This window comes from Vicia villosa, linkage group LG3 (genome assembly GCF_029867415.1).
Source record: "Vicia villosa cultivar HV-30 ecotype Madison, WI linkage group LG3, Vvil1.0, whole genome shotgun sequence".
NCBI classification, from domain to species: domain Eukaryota; kingdom Viridiplantae; phylum Streptophyta; class Magnoliopsida; order Fabales; family Fabaceae; genus Vicia; species Vicia villosa.
The window spans coordinates 100,039,454-100,059,898 of record NC_081182.1 but is presented as its reverse complement, the minus strand read 5'-3'; the positions used below and the strand labels follow the sequence as shown (position 1 = coordinate 100,059,898).

The 20,445-nt window shown below is 34.3% G+C and overlaps 3 protein-coding genes and 1 long non-coding RNA gene across 9 annotated transcripts; 1 reads left to right on the top strand and 3 right to left on the bottom strand.

The window, feature by feature from the left end:
• Window positions 1-2,631: 2,631 nt before the first annotated feature.
• Window positions 2,632-4,243, bottom strand: LOC131656427 (uncharacterized). Its single transcript, XR_009300092.1, has 3 exons — window positions 3,935-4,243; window positions 3,535-3,630; window positions 2,632-3,454 (listed from the first exon to the last, which is right to left on the bottom strand). It is a non-coding gene; the product is annotated as an uncharacterized LOC131656427 (long non-coding RNA).
• Window positions 4,244-6,959: 2,716 nt separating this feature from the next.
• Window positions 6,960-8,059, bottom strand: LOC131658657 (uncharacterized). Its single transcript, XM_058927927.1, has 2 exons — window positions 7,828-8,059; window positions 6,960-7,738 (listed from the first exon to the last, which is right to left on the bottom strand). The coding sequence occupies exons 1-2, from the start codon at window positions 8,057-8,059 to the stop codon at window positions 6,960-6,962; spliced, it is 1,011 nt and encodes a 336-aa protein (XP_058783910.1).
• A 2,806-nt stretch (window positions 8,060-10,865) lies between these two features.
• Window positions 10,866-14,007, top strand: LOC131662224 (serine/arginine-rich splicing factor SR45a-like). Of its 6 annotated transcripts, none has more exons than XR_009301436.1 (7): window positions 10,866-10,999; window positions 11,533-11,555; window positions 11,651-11,743; window positions 12,135-12,243; window positions 12,417-12,566; window positions 12,718-12,817; window positions 13,041-13,088. XR_009301436.1 is itself a non-coding variant. In XM_058931944.1 (7 exons), the coding sequence occupies exons 1-7, from the start codon at window positions 10,997-10,999 to the stop codon at window positions 13,787-13,789; spliced, it is 1,020 nt and encodes a 339-aa protein (XP_058787927.1). In that variant the 5' UTR covers window positions 10,866-10,996; the 3' UTR covers window positions 13,790-14,007. The 6 variants fall into 6 exon arrangements, 4 of the variants coding, with proteins under 4 accessions (XP_058787927.1, XP_058787926.1, XP_058787929.1 ...); XR_009301437.1 differs by having other exon boundaries at window positions 12,718-12,820; window positions 13,041-13,056; XM_058931944.1 differs by lacking the exon at window positions 12,718-12,817 and adding an exon at window positions 13,194-14,007 and having other exon boundaries at window positions 13,041-13,086.
• Window positions 14,008-14,956: 949 nt separating this feature from the next.
• On the bottom strand, window positions 14,957-20,110 carry LOC131662223 (alpha-glucan phosphorylase, H isozyme-like). The gene is made up of 16 exons (XM_058931942.1): window positions 19,877-20,110; window positions 19,502-19,739; window positions 19,143-19,322; window positions 18,806-18,982; window positions 18,627-18,712; window positions 18,313-18,502; window positions 18,014-18,106; window positions 17,582-17,760; window positions 17,352-17,469; window positions 17,131-17,259; window positions 16,728-16,946; window positions 16,435-16,638; window positions 16,116-16,274; window positions 15,693-15,956; window positions 15,386-15,576; window positions 14,957-15,298 (listed from the first exon to the last, which is right to left on the bottom strand). The coding sequence occupies exons 2-16, from the start codon at window positions 19,715-19,717 to the stop codon at window positions 15,172-15,174; spliced, it is 2,532 nt and encodes an 843-aa protein (XP_058787925.1). The 5' UTR covers window positions 19,718-19,739; window positions 19,877-20,110; the 3' UTR covers window positions 14,957-15,171.
• Between the last annotated feature and the right edge of the window lie 335 nt (window positions 20,111-20,445).

Below are 20,445 nucleotides of genomic sequence, written 5' to 3'. Positions count from 1 at the left end.
TTAAACATTAAAAATCAATTAAGTTTAGGTGTTAATTTTAAAACCCTAATTTCAAAACCCTAATTCCAAAAATACTTTGATCTTTGTTTATTCATGTTAAAAGTGACTTGTTTACTTTGATCATTATCCTTTGTACTTGTACATATACTTGTTGATTTCTATCCTTGTGTTTTGTACTTATTATCCATTGTATTATTGTATATACTTTGTTTATCTAACCCACATGCATGAGTTTCATATTCATCATCCATCATTCATATATGAATCTATCCAAAGGTACAAACATAATTGCTCATTATCATTAATGATTATCATACTTACTTGTTTGTCTTTTGTGACACATGTTATCACACACACACTCGAGGTATCCATTGATTGATTGCTTAAGTTGTTTGTTGAAAATCCAAAGGAATGAGAATGGTATTGACTAAAATTGTCAGGGTACTCAAATTCTTTTTCAAATTTCTTTTATTTTGTGTTAAAGTATTGTTAAAGCTTTTCATCCATCTTTATGGTTTTGTATTGTTAAAGCATAACCTTTTTCTTATTTAAAAATGGTTTTGTATTGTTAAAGCTCAACCTTTTTAAACCCACCCTTGGTTTTGTATTGTTAAAGCTCAACCACCCTTTTATTTTCAAACCTTGGCACTAAGAGAAGAATTATTTCCGGTGAAACTGCTCTTAGTCCATTGACCTTGTATTGTTAAAGCTTGGTTTCCTTTTTTTAAAAAAACTAGTAGAAGACCCGTGCGTCCGCACGGGTAATTTAAATCTTAAAATAAATAATGTATTACAAACGCATAAAAAGAAATTTAAAATTCAAATGAGGAATGTTAAATTAAGATTCATAAAACATAATATAGATGTAATGAAGTTATATATAGTAGATATTTAAAAAAAAAAGTTGGAATGCAATAGGCAAAAAAGTATTACGGTGATAGCGACCCGTGAAAGTAGTGAGTTTCATGGATAAAATTCACATTAGAAATGTATTATGGTGATAGTGACTTGTAAAAATAGTGTATTTCACTTATAAAATTCACATAAGAAACGTATTATGGTGATAATGACTCGTAAAAATAGTGAATTTCAGTAATAAAATTCAGTACCTTAAATCAGCTTGGTTGTAACTGATATATATATATAATTGTTATTATAAAATCATAAATAATTGCAAATATTTAAATATAAATATGTAGTATATCAACAATATTCTAAATCCAAAATATCTAATAATTATAAATATTTACAAATATTTTTGTTGATTAAAATTAAAAATGTACTGTGGTGATAGTGACCCGTTAAAAGTTTAATGGAGAAAAAGACTATCTGATTTACATAGTAGGATTGAATATGATTGATCATACTTGGTTTTCAAGAGCTATATGAAGTATATCTTCCCTCCTAATAATTTCTCTTCAAATTGCATGTCTTTTAACGGGAATATTAATTATGTGAATTATTTCAGAAAAAAAATCTATGCATAATATACTTATCATAGAAAAATTAAAAACTGTTAATTTATTATGAGAAATGATTAGTTTATCATTATTTTACATCTAATTTAATTTTAGAAATACAACTTTTGATTTAATTGAAATAATATAAAATTAAACAAAATGAAGCAGATGTTTAACATCTAATTTACTTTTAAAAAATACAACTTTGGAAGATAGCTCATTCCTAATTAAATATTAATTAATTAAAAAGTTAATATCCAAAATGAAATATATATCATATCCATTCAAATATGTCACTATTAAAATCTTAAATTAAAGGATCACCCTTGATAAATTTGGTGTACCCAAAAAAAGTTAAAGAAGTACAAATATACCAGCTCTGAAATAGTGAATCCATTATTTATCCGTGTACCAAGATGAAGCTGACATAGCTCAAGTGTGTTTTACCCATTGCTTAAAAGAAAAGATAAAGAGAAGGGACATTTGAAAAAGCTGTCAACCAGAATGGCTTTCGTGTGCTGGCTGTTTTCGTGTTCTAGCTTAACAGTGTTGCACAGAAAGATTTAGAGCAGCAAACGTTTTTTTCCTGCAATAGCATTTTTTAATACAAATAATCACAAAACAGATAGTTCTATAAAGCTGCTTCGGCTGTTAATTCAAATGTAGATAGTGCAATAAGCAATAGTTTTGGTTTATTTATTATAGCTGACACAATTATGTTGATAGAGCGTTCAACTAATTCTAACCTTATTTACACTTCCAATCAAGAAAAGATGAGCTTTAAGCACATTTTGAAAAGGTATGATACGTAACATAAGCACGACACAAAAGCCATATTAATCTCACAAGCAAATACCAGACTGTTAAATTGTTAGCAGTTTAAAAATGCTGATCTTCTGACTATAAAAAATGAATTGTAATTGCTTAGAAAGTATAAAAAAGAATTGTAATGCTGTAAATTAACCTAAAAAAATATGACACATCTTACAATCACCTACTTCATTGCTAAAACACATTTTAAATAGGAATATGGTTAGAACTAAAAGCTGAGTATAAAAAGTTTCTTGTTATGATTGAATCACTAAATCATGAAATATGTGACACTACATTTGTAAGACATTATTAATATAGTGCTAAAAATGAAGAATTAGAAATGATTAGTAGGGTGGAAATAACATGTTAGTTGTTTGGGTTGATTGATAATATAATGCACTTAAATGATCAGTTTAAGTCACAATATAATAAAGGTTAAAAAAGGTCTTCTAGCAGACCCAAAAAATTGTTCAGGTAAGCAAAGTAATAACATGAGGCTGATCACAAGTCATAACATGAATAGAATCTAGTAACTAAAGTAATCCCTAGTAAACCATATCATGAGCAAAACTGAGCATGAGCATAATTGGAAAAAAAAGGTTCTGACTTAAACATTACTGAATGTTCTTGTACCAAAATAAGTCAAGATGAAGGTGGGGGGGTCATTCCATCTTGGCATGCTTCACACTTTTTGGTCATTCCTAGCTCCTCAATTGAATGTTCTTGGGATAACCTCTTACAAGGGTAGGCTGAAAATGGGAAGCAGACATGGTAGGCTGAAAATGGGAAAGTGAAAGACTATGATTTGGTTCTGCAATTAACTTGAATATATAGTAAATACCTTAAGAAAAATATGAGCAGTAAACAAACTTACTGTCAGAAGTTAAGTAGGAGTAAGTGCTTAAAAAATAAAAATTGGCTTATGAATTATGGACAGAAAAATCAACTTAGCTATTCATAACACCACAGAGAATGGTGATGGCCATCTGGTGATAAAATTCTCAAGTAGCTGGTGATAAAAAGGTTAGTTGGCTAACTAAATGAGCAGGTTCAGTGCAACAACTGAAAAAGCGATATTTGTAAGAAATCAACTAATAAACAACAGAAAAATGATTTGGAAGAGTGATAAGCAGTAAAAAAAATGATGCTCGGCAAGTAACTCTACTTCTTTCGATCTCTGCCTGTTCAACATGAAAATGGTGTCAAAACCTAGCCAAGACAAAATTAATAATGAAGTAGCCACAGAAGCCAAAACACATACCTATACTTCCTTAATTCGCTTAATTTCCTTCTCCAACTGAAATTCTATGGCAGCTTTTTCACTAACCATGGTTTCTAATTGTGCTTGTTTGTAGTACTGCAATGAAAACCATTCAAAACCAACATCAATATTTTCTGAACATCAAATGAACAAAAACAATAAAATCATAAAACAATAGCCATAAAGAAACCTCGTTCAACTTAGAACTTCAAAAAAATCAGATCTCATTCTACTTCAAAAAAATCAGATCTCATTCTACTTCAAAAAAATCAGATCTCATTCTCATTCTAACTTCAACTTAGAAAGGTTGATTTTTTAGTGAAAATACCAAATATCTAACTTTGTTATGCTAATAGAAATGTAAATGGGTATGAGAAGGAAAAACAGTGGTTGTTCTTACCTGAGTATAGAGACACAGAACATAATAAGCCTCAGGATCTCTAGAAACACGGTGAAGAAAAATCGACAAGAAATCAACAACTTTTCCTTTAGATCTATCAACATCACTTGCCTGTGAAACCAAGAACAACACAAATAAACATCCGCAAGAATCATGATTTACAAATTTGAAAGAATGAGTGTCAAAGTTTTTACTGAAACAAAATATCATGAAACTTTAATGTGTTGTGAAGAAGAACACGACGAATACAAAAAGCTTTAATCTTGGAGAAGCTGAAACAAAAACCGAAAATGTTACCCAAACCTCAAAAGTTTGTTTACCTATGCCACAGAAGCCATGAATCAAAAGAGTGAACCATTTCATACTGAATCCCCTATTTTATTTTAGTTCTCCATTAAACTACATAGTACATACCTCAGTGTTTATCTTGTGACAGTGTTAGATCTTGTATTCTCATGTAATCTTCCTCAGTGAGTTTGGTACTTCAAGAATGAAAAGAGAAGAAGGTGAGGGAAATATCCATAAGAGATATGAATATTCAGTGAAAACAAAAGATAAAAACTATAACAAAGGGTAGAGAAATAAGGTGTGAGAAGAAACTGAGCTTGGGTAGGTGGAGGCGGCTTAGACGGAAACTGGGCTGGCTTAGTCGTCTGAGCAAATTTCCCCTTGTCCTTCTCAGAAACTTTCTTAGTCGGAGCCTCCACCGCTTTAAGTTGTTCTCAGTTATGATAAGCTGGGAAGGATCCTCAATGTCATCACCAAGCAAATCAAATGGATTCATAGTGGCCATCTTGACAACAACAACAACAACAGAAGACAAGACTCAGATTCACTTCACACGATAACTTTAACACTATGTTTGCAATGTTTCCTTAGTTCAAACTGAGGGTTTAGATCGGAGAGAGAAGAAGAAGACAAGGGATTGAATCTGAAAACCCTAGCCGAAAAGAGAGAAAAAGAGAAGATAGTGTGTGTTGAAGTGAGAGAGAGAGAGAAGTGATTATCAGAATTATATTTGATTTTTTTTGAAAAAGGAAAGATAGAGGGAAACCATGGGAAAGATAGTGTATAATGAAATTGTGTTTGGTTTTGTCTACCGTGTAAAAGCATAAATCAAACAATATTATTATATAATGGTTAATTTGGTTTTAAGAAATAAGGAAATTGAGAATAGGGTGCCACTTGGAATAATGGTGATATATGATTGGTGCAAGTGAAGTTTGATTTAGCAAATTACCAATATGGACATATTTTAGTGCAAAGTAAAAATAATAAAAGGGCAATTAAGGGAGTTAATAGGCATGTTATATTCTTAGTTAGGTAGTTGATTGGTTTTGTATTGTTAAAGCTCGACCACTCCTTTGTTTTAAAACCTTGGTACTAAGAGAAGAATTATTCCCGGTGAAACTACTCTTAGTCCATTGACCTTGTATTGTTAAAGCTTGGTCCCGTTTATTAAAAACTTGTTGAGTATTGTTAAAGCTTAACACCCAAAAAGATTTTGGCCACTTTGGCCCCTTTTATTTTTTCCTTTTTAAGGGGATCTACAAAAGCTATGACTTCCCTTTTCTTTAAAAGGGGTATGTAAGCCTAAGATGCGATGTCTTATCGAGCTCACTTTCAAAAACTTCTTTTTCCATCCCCACACTTTTTAAACAAATTCATATATGCTTTTCAAATAAATGTACACAAAACAATAATATTTTCAAAGAGGTTCCCATGGAGTACCATGGATATGAGGGGTGCTTAAAACCTTTCCCTTGTATAACAAACCTCTGTTTGAGGCTGCTCACAACACCGTTACTCGAGTGAGCCTCACTACTATATTTGAGGATTTGACGCATCATTTGGTGCCTGAGGAGTATCGACGTATGATGGCCACCCAAGAGTGACAATACGTATAGGTGTACGTGACATGGTTCTATCGGGTGTCACATCCTTTGATGACACCCGACGCTCCTAGAGATCCACCTAGGCCAGCACATAAGGAGATCTTGGAAAACCAGCTGGCCGAGGATGACCATGCCACTAATCTCCTGCTGGTATGCCACCAGATACAGATGGTTGGACAAGATATATTGGACAAAGGTATCATTGAACAGAGCGGTCCAGAGGTTGTTGTCATCATGGAGAGGATGATCAGTGATGCGGCCGGTGCGACGCTGTATAGGAGGCAGAGGAGGTCCCAGGGAGTTAGAGTTAGGCATACTTAGTAGCAGTTGCCTATTTATGTTTTATTCTTGACTATTTTGACTTTTGTATTCTGGTTGTATTATTTTGACATTGAACACTTACCCGTACAACTATTTCCATATTTATAATATTGATATTTTATTCATATTTACATGTTATATTTTATTCGTATTTATTTTATCTATTTTGTCGATTAATGTAAAATATGAGATTAATCATTATTTTGAAAGAAAAAAAACTCAAAGCATATTTCAGAAATGCATCTCCAAAATAATGGTAAATGTGAAAATGAGTGTTTTCGGAGATGCATCTCCGAGTTCTGAAAATAATAAAAGAAAAAAAAATAATTTCAAAAATGCATTTCCGAGAATTTTTTCCCCACTTGCCACACCTGTGAAAAAGTATTTCCCAAATGCCACACTCTGAAAATTAATTCCCAAACTGCCACGGCTTGAAGGGTTGTCGTCAATCAAGATGGAGAAAACGGTGGACCCCACCTGCCACAAAGGGGATGTCGCCAATTGGAATGGGGACAACCCTTTTTTTTATTTTTTTCGTTTTTATTGTTTTAAATATTTTAGTTTTATATTTAATATATTTTTAATATATATTTATGTTATATGAATTCAAAAAATTAGTTAAATGGTATAAAATCATTTTTTTAATTAATTATAATTATAAATTAATTTTTTTAAACATAATTAATACTAAATATTATTTAATACGAAATAAACTTTAATACAAAATATTAAATAAAAAACAAAGATTATTAATTATAATTAATACTAAATAATACAACGACATCTCTAAAGCATCCAAGAATGTTTAACTAGTTAGAAGGGCCCGCTGCATTTGGTCGATGCGGACATTTTTTTCGCATATGTAATCCTTCACAGATTCCACATCGTCTTTTTACTTTCTCAACGGTGTCCATTTCAGTCCTAATGCGAGTGTTGTTTGGGCGACCTTTTTTGTTTCGTCGCATTCTTTCATTGTGTAAAAGAATTTGTTCGTATACCTTGAAGATGTTTCGAACTCTAAATACAAGAGGGATAAACATCTGATAATTGAGTCGGACATGAGAACAAGCTGCAATGGCATGCGAGCAGGGCACATGAAAAGTTTGAAATTTCCCACAGTCACATGTTTGTTTTTGGAGGTCGAAGTTATAATAAGTAAGTGGCCGACACTCGTTATTATTAACTGTATCTTGGACGACGAAATAGTTTCTCTCACGATCAAAACTCAGGACATTATAACTGCGAGTTTTTTCTACTTCTTTTTGCATCTCTTTCATGCAATTATCCGTGAAATCCTTCTTTGATGACAACATTTTTGTCCAATTATGACCTTGCCTCCCAAACAATGTGCCCATCCTGAAGTATGTTGACCTTACCAGTGCTGTAATAAGTAAATTCCTTATTTCCTTCATCACCGAGTTCAATGACTCCACAAGGTTGGTTGTCATGTGACCCCATCGTCTTCCACCGTCATAAGCTCGCGACCATTTTTCTCTTGGAAGATTCTCTATCCAGTTGAAAGATTCCATGTCTGTTTGTCGGATTTCCTCCCGATAGTAAGCGTATGTAGACTCCGTCAGAGCATACCCTGTATATGCAATATTAAAAATATTAGTATAAAAAATATGAGTTTAAAGGTTGAAGAACAAAACACTAAAAAAATATAGAATAAATTACCCATGTTTACAACTTTCTTGCGGAGGTCTTTGTCCTTGATCGCTCGCATAAAATTTTGTGCGATGTGCCTGATGCAATACACATGCACTGAAGGAGGATTTTGCCAGCCATTGTCTGGGTTGTTGTATGCACTCTTTATAGACTCGTGTCGATCAGATATCAAACATATATCAGATTGAGGGGTCACGTGCAACCGCAAATTTTTTAGAAAAATACTCCAAATTGGAGCCATATCCTGCAATCCTCCCGTATCTAATTTCGTCAGGTTTATACCACGTAACAAATATACCCTCAACCCAAATTGACAACCGTTTAGTTTTGGCGTTATTAGAAAGATGGATGCCAGAAACTCACACTTTTCATCTTCCGATTGGTGAATGCACTATCACATTGGAGGATGTTAGCATGTTACTAGGCCTTCCCATTGCAGGTAGGCAATTAAACGGTCCTTCTGAATTTGATGATGATGTATGGCCTTCAATCGTAGGGGAAATACCGCCACAAAATGCTTTACATGGTTCCGCTGTAAGATTGACATGGCTTAAAGACATTTATAAATCACAAGCAAATAGACCAACAGAAGCTTCAACAGAAGAGCATAAAATGAGATATGCTCGAATTTATATAATGATTCTGATTGGTCAACTTTTATTTCCCGAAAAAAGCGGCAGCCACGTCCATCCAAAATGGTCACAATTCCTCTTTGATTTTAATCAGTATGGCACATATAGTTGGGGTTCTGTTGTTTTGTGTAACTTGTACAGGGAGATGTGCAAAGCTTGTGAATTCAAAGTAAAAGAAATATCAGGATGTCTTTTACTTCTTCAAGCTTGGGCATTTACACGCCTGTCTATTATTTCTCCTCAAACTTCGTTCGATCCGTCATTTCCTATGCGTCGAGGTAAAATATAATTTAATTTCATTATTTAATTTTTTTAATTACTTTTGAATAATTGTTATATTTTTTTAATTTTATTTAGATGGTGCGTTAAAGGCATGAAATTCGGTAACAACCCACGCCACTATCTCCAAGGATACAGATTTCAAATTGATCACATGCGGCCATATCAGGTTTTTATTCATCAACTCTTTTGAGAATATATTTTGTTTTAACTCTATTTCATTACACTAACTAATTTATTCAATTAATTATACTTGCCAGTTTATTTGGAGGCCGTATCTAGGATTTGCGCCCCCACGACTTGAAGATAGTTTGATTTGGAGTGCAAAAACGTATATAATTTGTTTCCATCTTGTTGAAATGCATCAAAGTGATCGAGTGAGGCTTCAATTTGGCTATGTACAAAATATACCCGATACACCAGAGTGCCTCAAAGAACATCACAGGTTGCATACAAACAAGTCCCGCAAAATAGCATGGACTGAACTCTATCGCGACGAGCAACAATGTTGGACTGATAAAGCATCATATACGTTGCAGGGAACTCAATTAGAAGAGGAGACAAGACCATCACAAGAGTACATGCATTGGTATATGTCGCTTCCATTCATATATGCATCGTACGAACACTATCTCACTGACCCCCGTTCAATTCCAAGTGGGTCTCAACAACAACAACCTCAACCCCAAGTATTTCAACAACAACCTCAACCTCAACCCCAAGTATTTCAACAACAACCTCAACCTCAACCTCAACCATTTCAACCCCAATTCTTTCAACAACAACTTCAACACCAATCCTTCCAACAACAACCTCAACCCCAACCCTTCCAACAACAACATCCTAACCCCAATTATTCTCAACAACATACTCCTAGCCCTTACGTTGTTGACCCACAATACTCTTCCTACACACAATACACCCCATCTCACTCTCAAACAAATTTTAACTACCAAACCCAACACCAACAGACCTATATTCGTCCACCCATGCAATTCACACCTATTCCGAATCCAAACTTTGATTCCCCTAACATCCAACAAAACCCTTCAACCTCCTCATACAATCAACCACCCACCACCTCTTACTTCCCAACCGTGATCCACAATGACCCGCCGCAAACACAATCCACCCCAAACCTAAACTTTGATCTTAATATCAGTGATTATGTCGTCAATAATATTGATTTCATAAATCAAATTTGATCTCCTCCTCCTCCTCCTCCACCTCCAACACAAGAAACACAAGAACAAGACGACCCTGCTCAAGCTGAAGAAGAACAAAATTTACGTCGTGGTGACCGTAATCGACGAGCACGTCAATGTGGTACTGATGGTTATTTGCATCGTCACGACCAACAATGATTTTTCATTTGTATGAAATGTATGAATTTCGTATTTGTATTTTTAGTATTAATTATGTTTAGTAATATTTGCTTATAAATTAATATTTTGTCTTCATCGTTGTATTAATATTATATTATTCAGTTTAAATATATTTGTTTCTAAACTACTATTTTTTTATTTATTATACATATTAAGTTGTATTAGTATTATTATTATGTTTTATAAAAGTATTTTATAATTTTATTAATTAAAAATATTTATAACTAGTATTAATTATGTTTAAAAAAATTAATTTATAATTATAATTAATTAAAAAAATGATTTTATACCATTTAACTAATTTTTTGAATTCATATAATATAAATATATATTAAAAATATATTAAATATAAAACTAAAATATTTAAAACAATAAAAACGAAAAAAAATAAAAAAAAGGTTGTCCCCATTCCAATTGGCGACATCCCCTTTGTGGCAGGTGGGGTCCACCGTTTTCTCCATCTTGATTGGCGACAACCCTTCAAGCCGTGGCAGTTTGGGAATTAATTTTCATAGTGTGGCATTTGGAGAATACTTTTTCACAGGTGTGGCAAGTGGGGAAAAAATTCCATTTCCGAAGTCAGAGATATTATGGGGTTTTCAGCGGGTTCCAGGAGGTGGATATAGAATCGGCTCAAAATCAAATAATTAAAAAGAACGGCCCATTTGCCCATAAAGAATTCCTACGTGTCGAACTCTGGTTTAACGTCCGATTCTCCAGAAACTTCTCCTCCGACAAATCACACCCTCACATTTCACTCTATATAACAACCATCTTCTTTCTCCCAACGCTACTTGATTCCAAAACAAACAACTAGCGTTTATTCTCATCAGTCTCCCTATTCACAAATTTCAAATTCTCTCTCCATATTCACCTTCAACAATGGTAAGCACCTATCTCATCATTCTCTGTACATGCAAATAACAATCTCGCCGATTTGGTCATTATTTTTATTCATTATTATGTCTAATTGAACTATGCATGTAATCGATATTTAACCCTAGCTGTTGAGATTTTTTTTTTTTTTGCTATAGCATCGAAAATGATTTTCTTGAAACTAATCCCGTGTAAAGTTGATTTCGTGTTCTAAAGAATTCGTTTTATAATCATTCTTTGAATTTCGTCCAATTGTGTTCAGTTCATTGTAGAATTTGATCGATAACGTAAAGATTTGATATTGATGCAATTTGATTTTGAAATTTAGATATTCAGTACGAGAAGTTGATTATTTGCTTCATAGATTTATTGAAAGTTGATTATTTGCTTCATAGATTTATTGAATATCGAATGTATCTAGTCTATTATATAAATTATATACAATAATTATTCTATGAATTTAACAAATAATTTTTTTTATACCTTAATATTTAGTGTACAAGTACTGATATATTTTTTTGCCCTTTGCTGATTTGTTGCAGACGTCCTACTCAAGAAGATCAAGGTTAGTTTCCTACTGAGTGCTCTACTTTACTATTTGAATTCATGTGGTTTTGCATTTTTGCAATATAGCTTATGTGCTCGATTTTGGTTTCACAGGTATTCGCCCTCTCCCTCACCCTCGCCATACAGGCGTTACGGTAGGTCTTTGTCCAGGTCTCTCTCAAGGTCCAGATCCGGAAGCCGTTCAAGGTAGGATTCCCCGATCACTCTATTTATATTTGAAATAAATTTTAGGCATGCAGAGAGAAGGCATGTAGAGAGAAGATCTCTAGATTCTGTGGTAAGGATAGTAGATCAGATAAAGAGGAGAGGAGTCGAATAACTAGAGGTAGAGGAGGACTTAGAAAAACTGTTAGGGATGTTTTTAAGAAAGATATCGAAATTAACTATTTGGATAAAAATAGAACATTATGGTGAAAGTTGTTCTATGTATCTGGCTCCACTTAGTGGGATAAGGCTCGGTTGTTGTTGTAATTTTTGGGGTTTGATACGGTTACATGACTATTGCTTCTCTGTTATCATATTTGACCATATGTTATGTATGCACTAATGTTCAATTTGTTTTGTTCTGGTGATTCAGGAGCATATCACGAGATGCTGAAAATCCGGGAAACAATTTGTATGTGACGGGACTGTCTCCTAGGATCACCAAGAGAGAACTGGAGAAGCATTTTGCTGCTGAAGGAAAAGTATGTTCTTTGTTGTCTTCTATTCATTTAATGCTTGTTGTTAGTTTTAAGTACAGTTTTGTAGGTGATAGATATCCATCTCGTTGTTGAACTTGAACTGGCATTTTGCTTTTGAAGTGGCTTATTAGTCCTTAAAATTTAAATATGTTAATACTTTTGAGTTGTTTTTGTAGGTGGTAGATGTTCATCTGGTTGTTGATCCATGGACAAGGGAGTCCCGTGGTTTTGGATTTGTGACAATGAGTACTCTAGAAGAAGCTGATCGTTGTGTGAAGTATCTGGATCGCTCCGTACTTGAAGGGCGTGTTATCATGGTGGAGAAGGTACATCAAATGAACAATGTCTCATTTTGGGGCTTTTATTCTCAATTGTTTTGATTTTTGTTCAACTTCATTGCATTGATGATCTATGGATGATTTGCTCTTTTAAGTTATTTATGAAATTTGAAAGATTTATGCTTCTTTCCATTTGAAGTTTCTGTGGCAGCAGGTTAGGGTGTGAAGCAGCCCTTCATCAAACTCAAATCACAATTAACAAACAAATCAAATACATCAACAAGTATCAGATCGTTGGGGTTGTATGCCCTGCATTTCCCTCTTTTATTTTTCTTTCAATTATATCTTGTTATTCCATGTTCCCTTCATTTTTATGACCATTAAGACCATACTCTGACAAAGGGTTTATACATATTTTGGACTAAATATTTAATATTAGGATATTATATTGATGGTATTGTTGCTTACATTCATGTACATAGCAATACGTTGTCCTCATGCTGCTGTCTGCATTTTCTGCAGGCTAGAAGACGACGCGGTCGAACCCCGACGCCTGGGAAATATCTAGGTCTCAGGACTATTCGAGGCGTGTTTCATTTTTCTTTCTTCTGATTTCATTTATGATTGTGCATGGTTATTCTTATTTTTAAATCCTTATCATTTTGATGAATACAGGACGGCGTCGTTCTCCAAGCTACTCTCCTCGACGTTCTCCTAGCTATTCTCCGTATAGAAGAAGCTACAGTCGATCACCTTCTTATCGTAGTAGAAGTCGCTCCTACTCTCCTGAATACAGGCGAAGGAAGTCCTACTCTCCTGAATACAGGCGAAGGAGGGCATACTCGCCATACTCTAGCCGACACAGGTCATACTATCATTATGATAGACACAGGTCATATTCCCGGTCTCGCTCTCCTTACAGCAGGTCTCCTGTCAGCATGCGTGACCGATCACACTCTCCCTATGACTCTAGATATGACTCACCTGATGATAGCTACTACAGAAGGTACCGTTACAGGTCAGTATCCCGTAGTATTTCACCCAAGCCAAGGATGTCAAGGAGGAGGAGCTACTCAAGAAGTGTCTCTCCTGTTCGAAGTGTCTCCCCCAGGCCAAGGAAGAGATCAGGAAGGAGTCATTCAAGAACCTCTAGAAGGAGTGGTGGTTATTCCAAACTTAAGCATTCTCGATCAAGAAGTTCAAGTGTAAGAGCGAGTTCTAGATCGTTTTCAAGGTCCAATACTCCCGGGTCTACCTCTCCTTCAAATTGAACAACTAGTCTGTCCTAAGATTGGCTTTAATAGTAGTCTTATTAGCGTAGAAGCATATATAGAGTAGTAGGTGGAGTTCTTAGTTCTTTAGTTTTCCTCAGCACTTGTATTGAGATACCTGATGTCATGTTATACATACTGTTGGTACTTGAATTACTTTTCTATGCTCTAAACCAATCATTGTAATTTCTCAAGGTTTCATTGTGATTTTTAGATCATGTCCTTCGTTTATTGTTTTCCTTATGTTTAGAATTACGTCACAATATTTTATTACGTACTTAATTTTACTTTTATCCTACATTGCATAGTGAATGAGCGGGTATATCTTTATCTTCCACGAGTTGTGTTTGACTTAACAAAGATAGATCCAATGAACTGTCTTTATCTTTGGAAGACATGTGTGCGAAATTCCACAACAAATAGTATGGGTGTTTTCAGTTTTGTGGAGTACTTCGTGGTTATTTTGCTTGAATGATAAAGCCTAGATAGAAACAATCAATTAAGAATCTATTCAAATAGCTGTACTGTTAAAGAAGTCTACAAAGTTCTATCCAATTTATCTTTTGCATCTAACTGAAATTGGGCGAGAGCTTGACATAAATCAGTTCCTTCAAAAGTGTCAATATTTTCCTTCAAAAGTGTCATTATTGTGTAGAGAGTATTTCATGACAGAATTGTCACTAAAGTTAACTTAGCTAATATTGTGTATAGTATTTTCCTTCAAAAGTGTCAATATTGTGTAGAGAGTATTTCATGACAGAATTGTCACTAAAGTTAACTTAGCTAGGAGAGAAGTATATAGCAAATTCATGCCACCCGGGTTAGCAGATAAGATAAAGGAAAAGAAACAATAATAAGAAAATGAAAAAGAAACAATCATAAGAGAATGTAAAAAAGAAACAATAATAAAAAAATGAAAAAGAAACAATGATAAAAGAATGGAAAAGAATCATTGAATGAGTTGTTTGCAGGCTAAGATGGTAAACGTGTATTCTTTTTTCTTAGGCCAGATGGGATTACAATTATGTCACATAACCTCTATCACCTCATCAATTCAGGTGACAGACCCTAAAAAATAATGCAAGAGACTAAAATCCCATTAAAAAACTAATAAATTGGATTTTAAAATAGGAGCCCAAAACTTAAAAAGATAAAATACAAAGTAGGGAGATCAAATTGCAATTATACCAGTATAAAAAAATATCATAATACAAATTTATTTTCATAATACAGAAGCAGATGCATTGACACTTACTATAATAACACAGTTGAAACCTGATACGGCATACTAAAATCAAATATAGAAAATTATGTTCTTTTTTATTCATGACTATATACTTGTCATTAATTTCAAGGCTCTAATACTATACAGAGCCTTGAAATTATGGTACGCGGCATTCTTCGATGTTCCAAATTTCCTTAGCATACTGAGCAATTGTCCTGTCACTGCTGAACTTCCCGCTCCCAGCAGTGCTTAAGATAGACATTTTCAGCCACCTTTTCTTATCACTGCACCATGCAAAACAAACCAAAAAAACAATACATAATTCAGATAATTTTACAACTGAAATATTAAAACAAGAGATCGAGTCTTACCGATATGCTTCGTCTACTTTTTCCTGAGCATCCATGTAGCTTGGGAAGTCATAACCAACAAGAAAGTAATCACCACGGCCATAGCCAGAATTTCCTTCCAATGAATCAAGCAATGGGTTATAGTCGTAGCTTCCAAACACCCCACTTCTGATAAACTTCTTTGCCTCTTCAAATCGAGGATCCGGTTTGAACTTCACATCACAAAAATGGCGATATTAACAGATTAACAGATTAACAGAACAGTTGATATGAAAATTTTATAGAAGCTTGTGAAAAAAGGGAAAATGAACTATTATTTTATTCATACCAATCCATTCTCTCTTTCCTTCCTCAGTCGAGGAACTTCATCCGCTGTTGCACCAAAGAGGAAAAAATTCTCCTCACCAATCTCTTCCCGAATTTCTACATTAGCTCCATCTAATGTACCGATTATAAGGCACCCGTTCAATGCAAATTTCATGTTGCTCGTGCCACTTGCTTCCATTCCTGCAGTGCTAATATGCTGCGATAGCTCACTCCCCGGGATAAGCACCTCCGCCACTGATACATTGTAATTTGGCACAAACACAACCTGAAACAAGGTTTGAACAAGTTTCATTATAATATGTTACTTAAAAAGCATAACATAAATGATTTTAGTTTATGACAGAACACTTTGTATTAAAAGTTTTCAAATTTCTAAAAACAAAGGCACTGCTGCAATCTAAAAAGTTATGCAGAATTAAATTACCTTCAAGTAGCTATTGACTTCAGGATCACTGTTTACAACAGAACCAACATCATCCACAAGCTTGACTATCCGTTTAGCATTTGTGTATGTTGCAAATGCCTTTCCTCCAATCATGACCGTGCGTGGAGTTGTGCTTTTCCGTTCTTCAGGGCTCATCTCCTATTGTTATAGTTTAGTTATAAAAAAATATTTATTATAGTCATCTTTAATATAATTTCAGGATCCTTAAAAAAAATAGTAAACCTTCAAAAATGTCGAAAAAAATTAGTAAATTAGAACAAATAGCGTTTCGAAAGTGTACTCCAGCTGTTTCTCATACCTTTAACTTTTTATATCTGTAGATCACACCAAGAATGTTTAGCAGCTGCCTCTTGTATTCGTGGATACGCTTGACTTGAATGTCGAATAGACTATCAGGGTCAATGCTCTCCCCTGTCACTTGCAGAACATACTGTGCTAAGCGCTGCTTATTAGCCCTCTTTGCAGATAGCCACTCTGCTTGTAGATCTTCATTGTCAGCAAACTATAGGGAAAAAACCACGAATTGAATGTTAGAATGTTGCAATAATAAAAATCGGTTAGTTGTCTGTAGAGAAGTATTCGGGTACTCACCTCACGAAGACCTGTTAATAAGTCAAGATTGGTCACCCATTTATCAGTTTTTAACCACTTAGTGATTATCCTGCTTAGCTCAGGACTGCAGAAATTGATCCATCTTCGAGGCGTAATGCCATTAGTTTTATTTTGGAATTTCGTTGGCCATATTGAAACGTAATTTGCAAATAATTCTGACTTCAATATATCACTGTGTAACTGTGCTACACCGTTCACCTATAATAGGACAGGCCAACAAGAAGTAAATAAATCTCAGCAGAAATCAATTCCACAAATACGACGGTTCAATGGCTCAATCGATGTCATAAGTGCATTTGGAGAAATTAGAGGATATACGACATGAACAGGTTAAGATGGATAAGACTATATGCTTTGAAGTTCAAATAAGTGTATCACTTACAGTATGAGAAGAAACAACACACAAATTTGCCATCCGAACTACTGGTTTCTGAGGATTATTGTCCAAGATGCGCATGTTGGGAAGTTCGTCCTCAAGGTCCAAACGGGTTTTACTTATCAATGCAATGAACTGCGAGCAATTTATGATTTGCACATCAAATATGTCAGAACACATCTTTCACTGGGTTTACTGAAGAGAAGCGACGAAAACAAGCAACTTACACGTCTGTCAATTTCTTCTATGATTTCCATGTGACGAGGAAGCAATTTCCACATAACAGGTTGAGACCATTTCTCCAGTGCTTCGGGGAGAACAGTGTGATTAGTGTAAGCAACCGTCCTGGTTTAAGATATAGTCATAATATTTTAGCAATTAACAGGTAAGAATAAAGTCAAAAGAAAACAGAAAACAACAATTCCACGCAATGCAATAAGTTCTACAATTTACTGACTTTGATGTCACCTCCCATGCTTCATCCCATCCAAGCCCTTCAACATCCATAAGTAATCGCATCAACTCTGGTATTGAAAGGGTTGGGTGGGTATCATTCAACTGTACAGCAACCTTAGTTGGGAACTCGGACCAGTTCCAAGGTCCTTGCCTCCTTTCCTTGAATCGGGAAATAATGTCCTGTAATTGGTACAAGATGAGAGGTCATTAGTAAGAATATTCTGTCAAACAAAAGATGTACCTATATTTCTTGCTGGTATTTGGTAACACTAAATGAGGTAACTTTGGTCCTAATTGAATATCTAATTGAAAATATCCATGCCATAGAACCAGAATACATTGTTTGTTACATTTAATAAATTAGTGATATCTTTTGGATTTAAGATAACATCAATCCAGCGTAATACAATCATTTACCAGAAGAATAACTTACTTGGAGTGATGCACTGCAGAGAAAGTACTGCTGCTTCAGCCGTAGGAGTTTCCCACCTTCTGTGGCATCACCAGGATACAAAACCGAGCAAATCTACAAAACAATTTTTTTAATATGAAACTGCTTCACGGAAATTTATGTTTTAATTCTTCTCTACAGTGAGAGATGATAATCAGGGTTGAGGAGAAAACAAATTTCAATAGGATTTGATCTGAAATTTTATAAAGAAGTCAATATACATGATCTGTGACAATAGTTGGGTTCTTCCTGAAAAGTATTCAATATTCTTTGATACCGACCTGTTGCGCTCGTGAGTGAAGAACTGAAGCAGATTCAAGTTGCCCATCATTGAATAAAAACAAGTCAAAATCATCCGCACTTGCTTTTGCTTCCCAGAGGCGAAGACTGATGGTGTTCTTGGTCTGGTATCCAGGAATCGGCACATCATAAGCTAATGCTCGCATAACTTCTCCGCCTACCCATTGTCGGCTGGCATACACACCAAATTGTAAGTACTTTCATATTGCTAGCCTAGCTTTCACTAACATAGAAATCATGTACCAAAGCATCGTAAAACTAATTTTCACAAATAACTCGGTAGATTTACACTTACCTTCCATCAGGGTTAACCTCAACCTGGCCAAAGAATCTAATCGGGTACAAAACGTCATGCCTCACAATTTCCCAAGGGCTAAATTTCTGTTTGATATTCATTCAATTTTATACATTAGTATCCGCCAAATATGCGATATAATAATTTCATGGATTAAAAAGAAGGAATATAAATCAAACCTCAAGCCAGTCCTCAGCAACTTCCTCCTGACCTTCTTTTGCAATTATCTGCTTAAATAGTCCGTACCGATACCTCAAACCATATCCCCAAGCAGGCAAATTAAGTGTTGCCATGGAATCCAAAAAGCAAGAAGCAAGCCTACCGAGACCACCATTTCCTAATGCTGCATCCTTCTCCTGCAAGGATTCATTTTGAAGGTTATATCAATCAAATTTCATACACTAGATATCAAAACCAATCACATATGAAGTAATTTAAATTTATAGAAGAAACTTTCATGTTGAGCATACGAAAGTTCAATTTATTTCACATAAAAGGTTGCAATTTTTTTATTACCTGTTCTGTTATTTCTTCGAGTTCAAGTCCAAATTTGCGCAAAGCATCAGCATACGCATCTTGGATATTGAGATTTCCAATGGCATTGGTCAAAGCTCGACCTTGAAGAAACTCCATCGATAAGTAATATGTTTGCTTGGGATCAACTTTGTGAAAATGCAAGTATGTTTCATTCCATTGCTGAAATCATTATCATGAATGTTAAATCATAGCATTAGTCATATCATATCCAAACAAATAGTACAACTACACTAACCTAGGACTTAAAAGTGAGGAAAGAAAACTTCAAAGTTTGATTATTCCAAAACAAAAACACAAGCATAGAGATCCAAATTCCAAGTAAATGTATAATGTTATACCTGAATGAGACGATCACGAACACTCTCTGCAGTTGCATAGTAAGCTTGTTCAAGCTGAAACTTGAAAGGTGAAAAATGGGGACTAAACTGAGCATGGTAACTGATGTTAGAAGCAATCTCATCAGGTTTTTCAGCCAAAGGATTAGCCAAAGGAGGAACTTTAGCAGAAACTAAAGAAGCACCACCAGCACCATTAGTCTCTACTTTAGAACCCATTTTTGAAATTCTTATCTTTCACCTATCACAAATAAAAAAAATAAAAAATTAGACTGGCCCTTTACTCAAATTGTGATAAAAATAGAAACTTTATATAGTATGAATCAAAATGATAATGAATAAAAAACATTTGAAATGAGAGAAAAGAAAGGGACCAACCAAACCAGTTGTTTGTTGAGGTTGAATAATTGAGGAAATGGGAAAGAAAGAGATTAAAAAGAATCTGGATTTGGAAGCATATGTGAAGATATTTGAAGGAATGGAATTGCTAGGCCACGAAAGAGTATCAGAAGATATGATGCTAAATGATACCTCAAAGTGAGAGTGAGACACATGAAGTGGACACAGAAAGAGAGAAAGGTGTGAGTGTGTGTGGAGTATGTGAATGATGAAAAGAAGTGGAGAAAATATCTTGGAAAATGAGATTTTATTTTTAGCAAATAGAAATAAATACTCAATTTAATTCTTCAGAAATTGTAGGATTGTTTTGATCAATATTTTAAATTTCTAAAATTAGAAAATGTTAATTTCGGGATAATAGCACATGACACAACGTGTATTAAGGTTTTGGGCCGCATTCTTTGAGAATGCAAATATTAATATTAAATTTGTAAATTTATTCTTTTATGAAATTGATCAAAATTTAAGGTCTACATTTTCAATTATATCTGTTCTGTTCGTTCTATTTTTTTGAATTTTTTAATTAAATAATTCAATAATTAAAATTT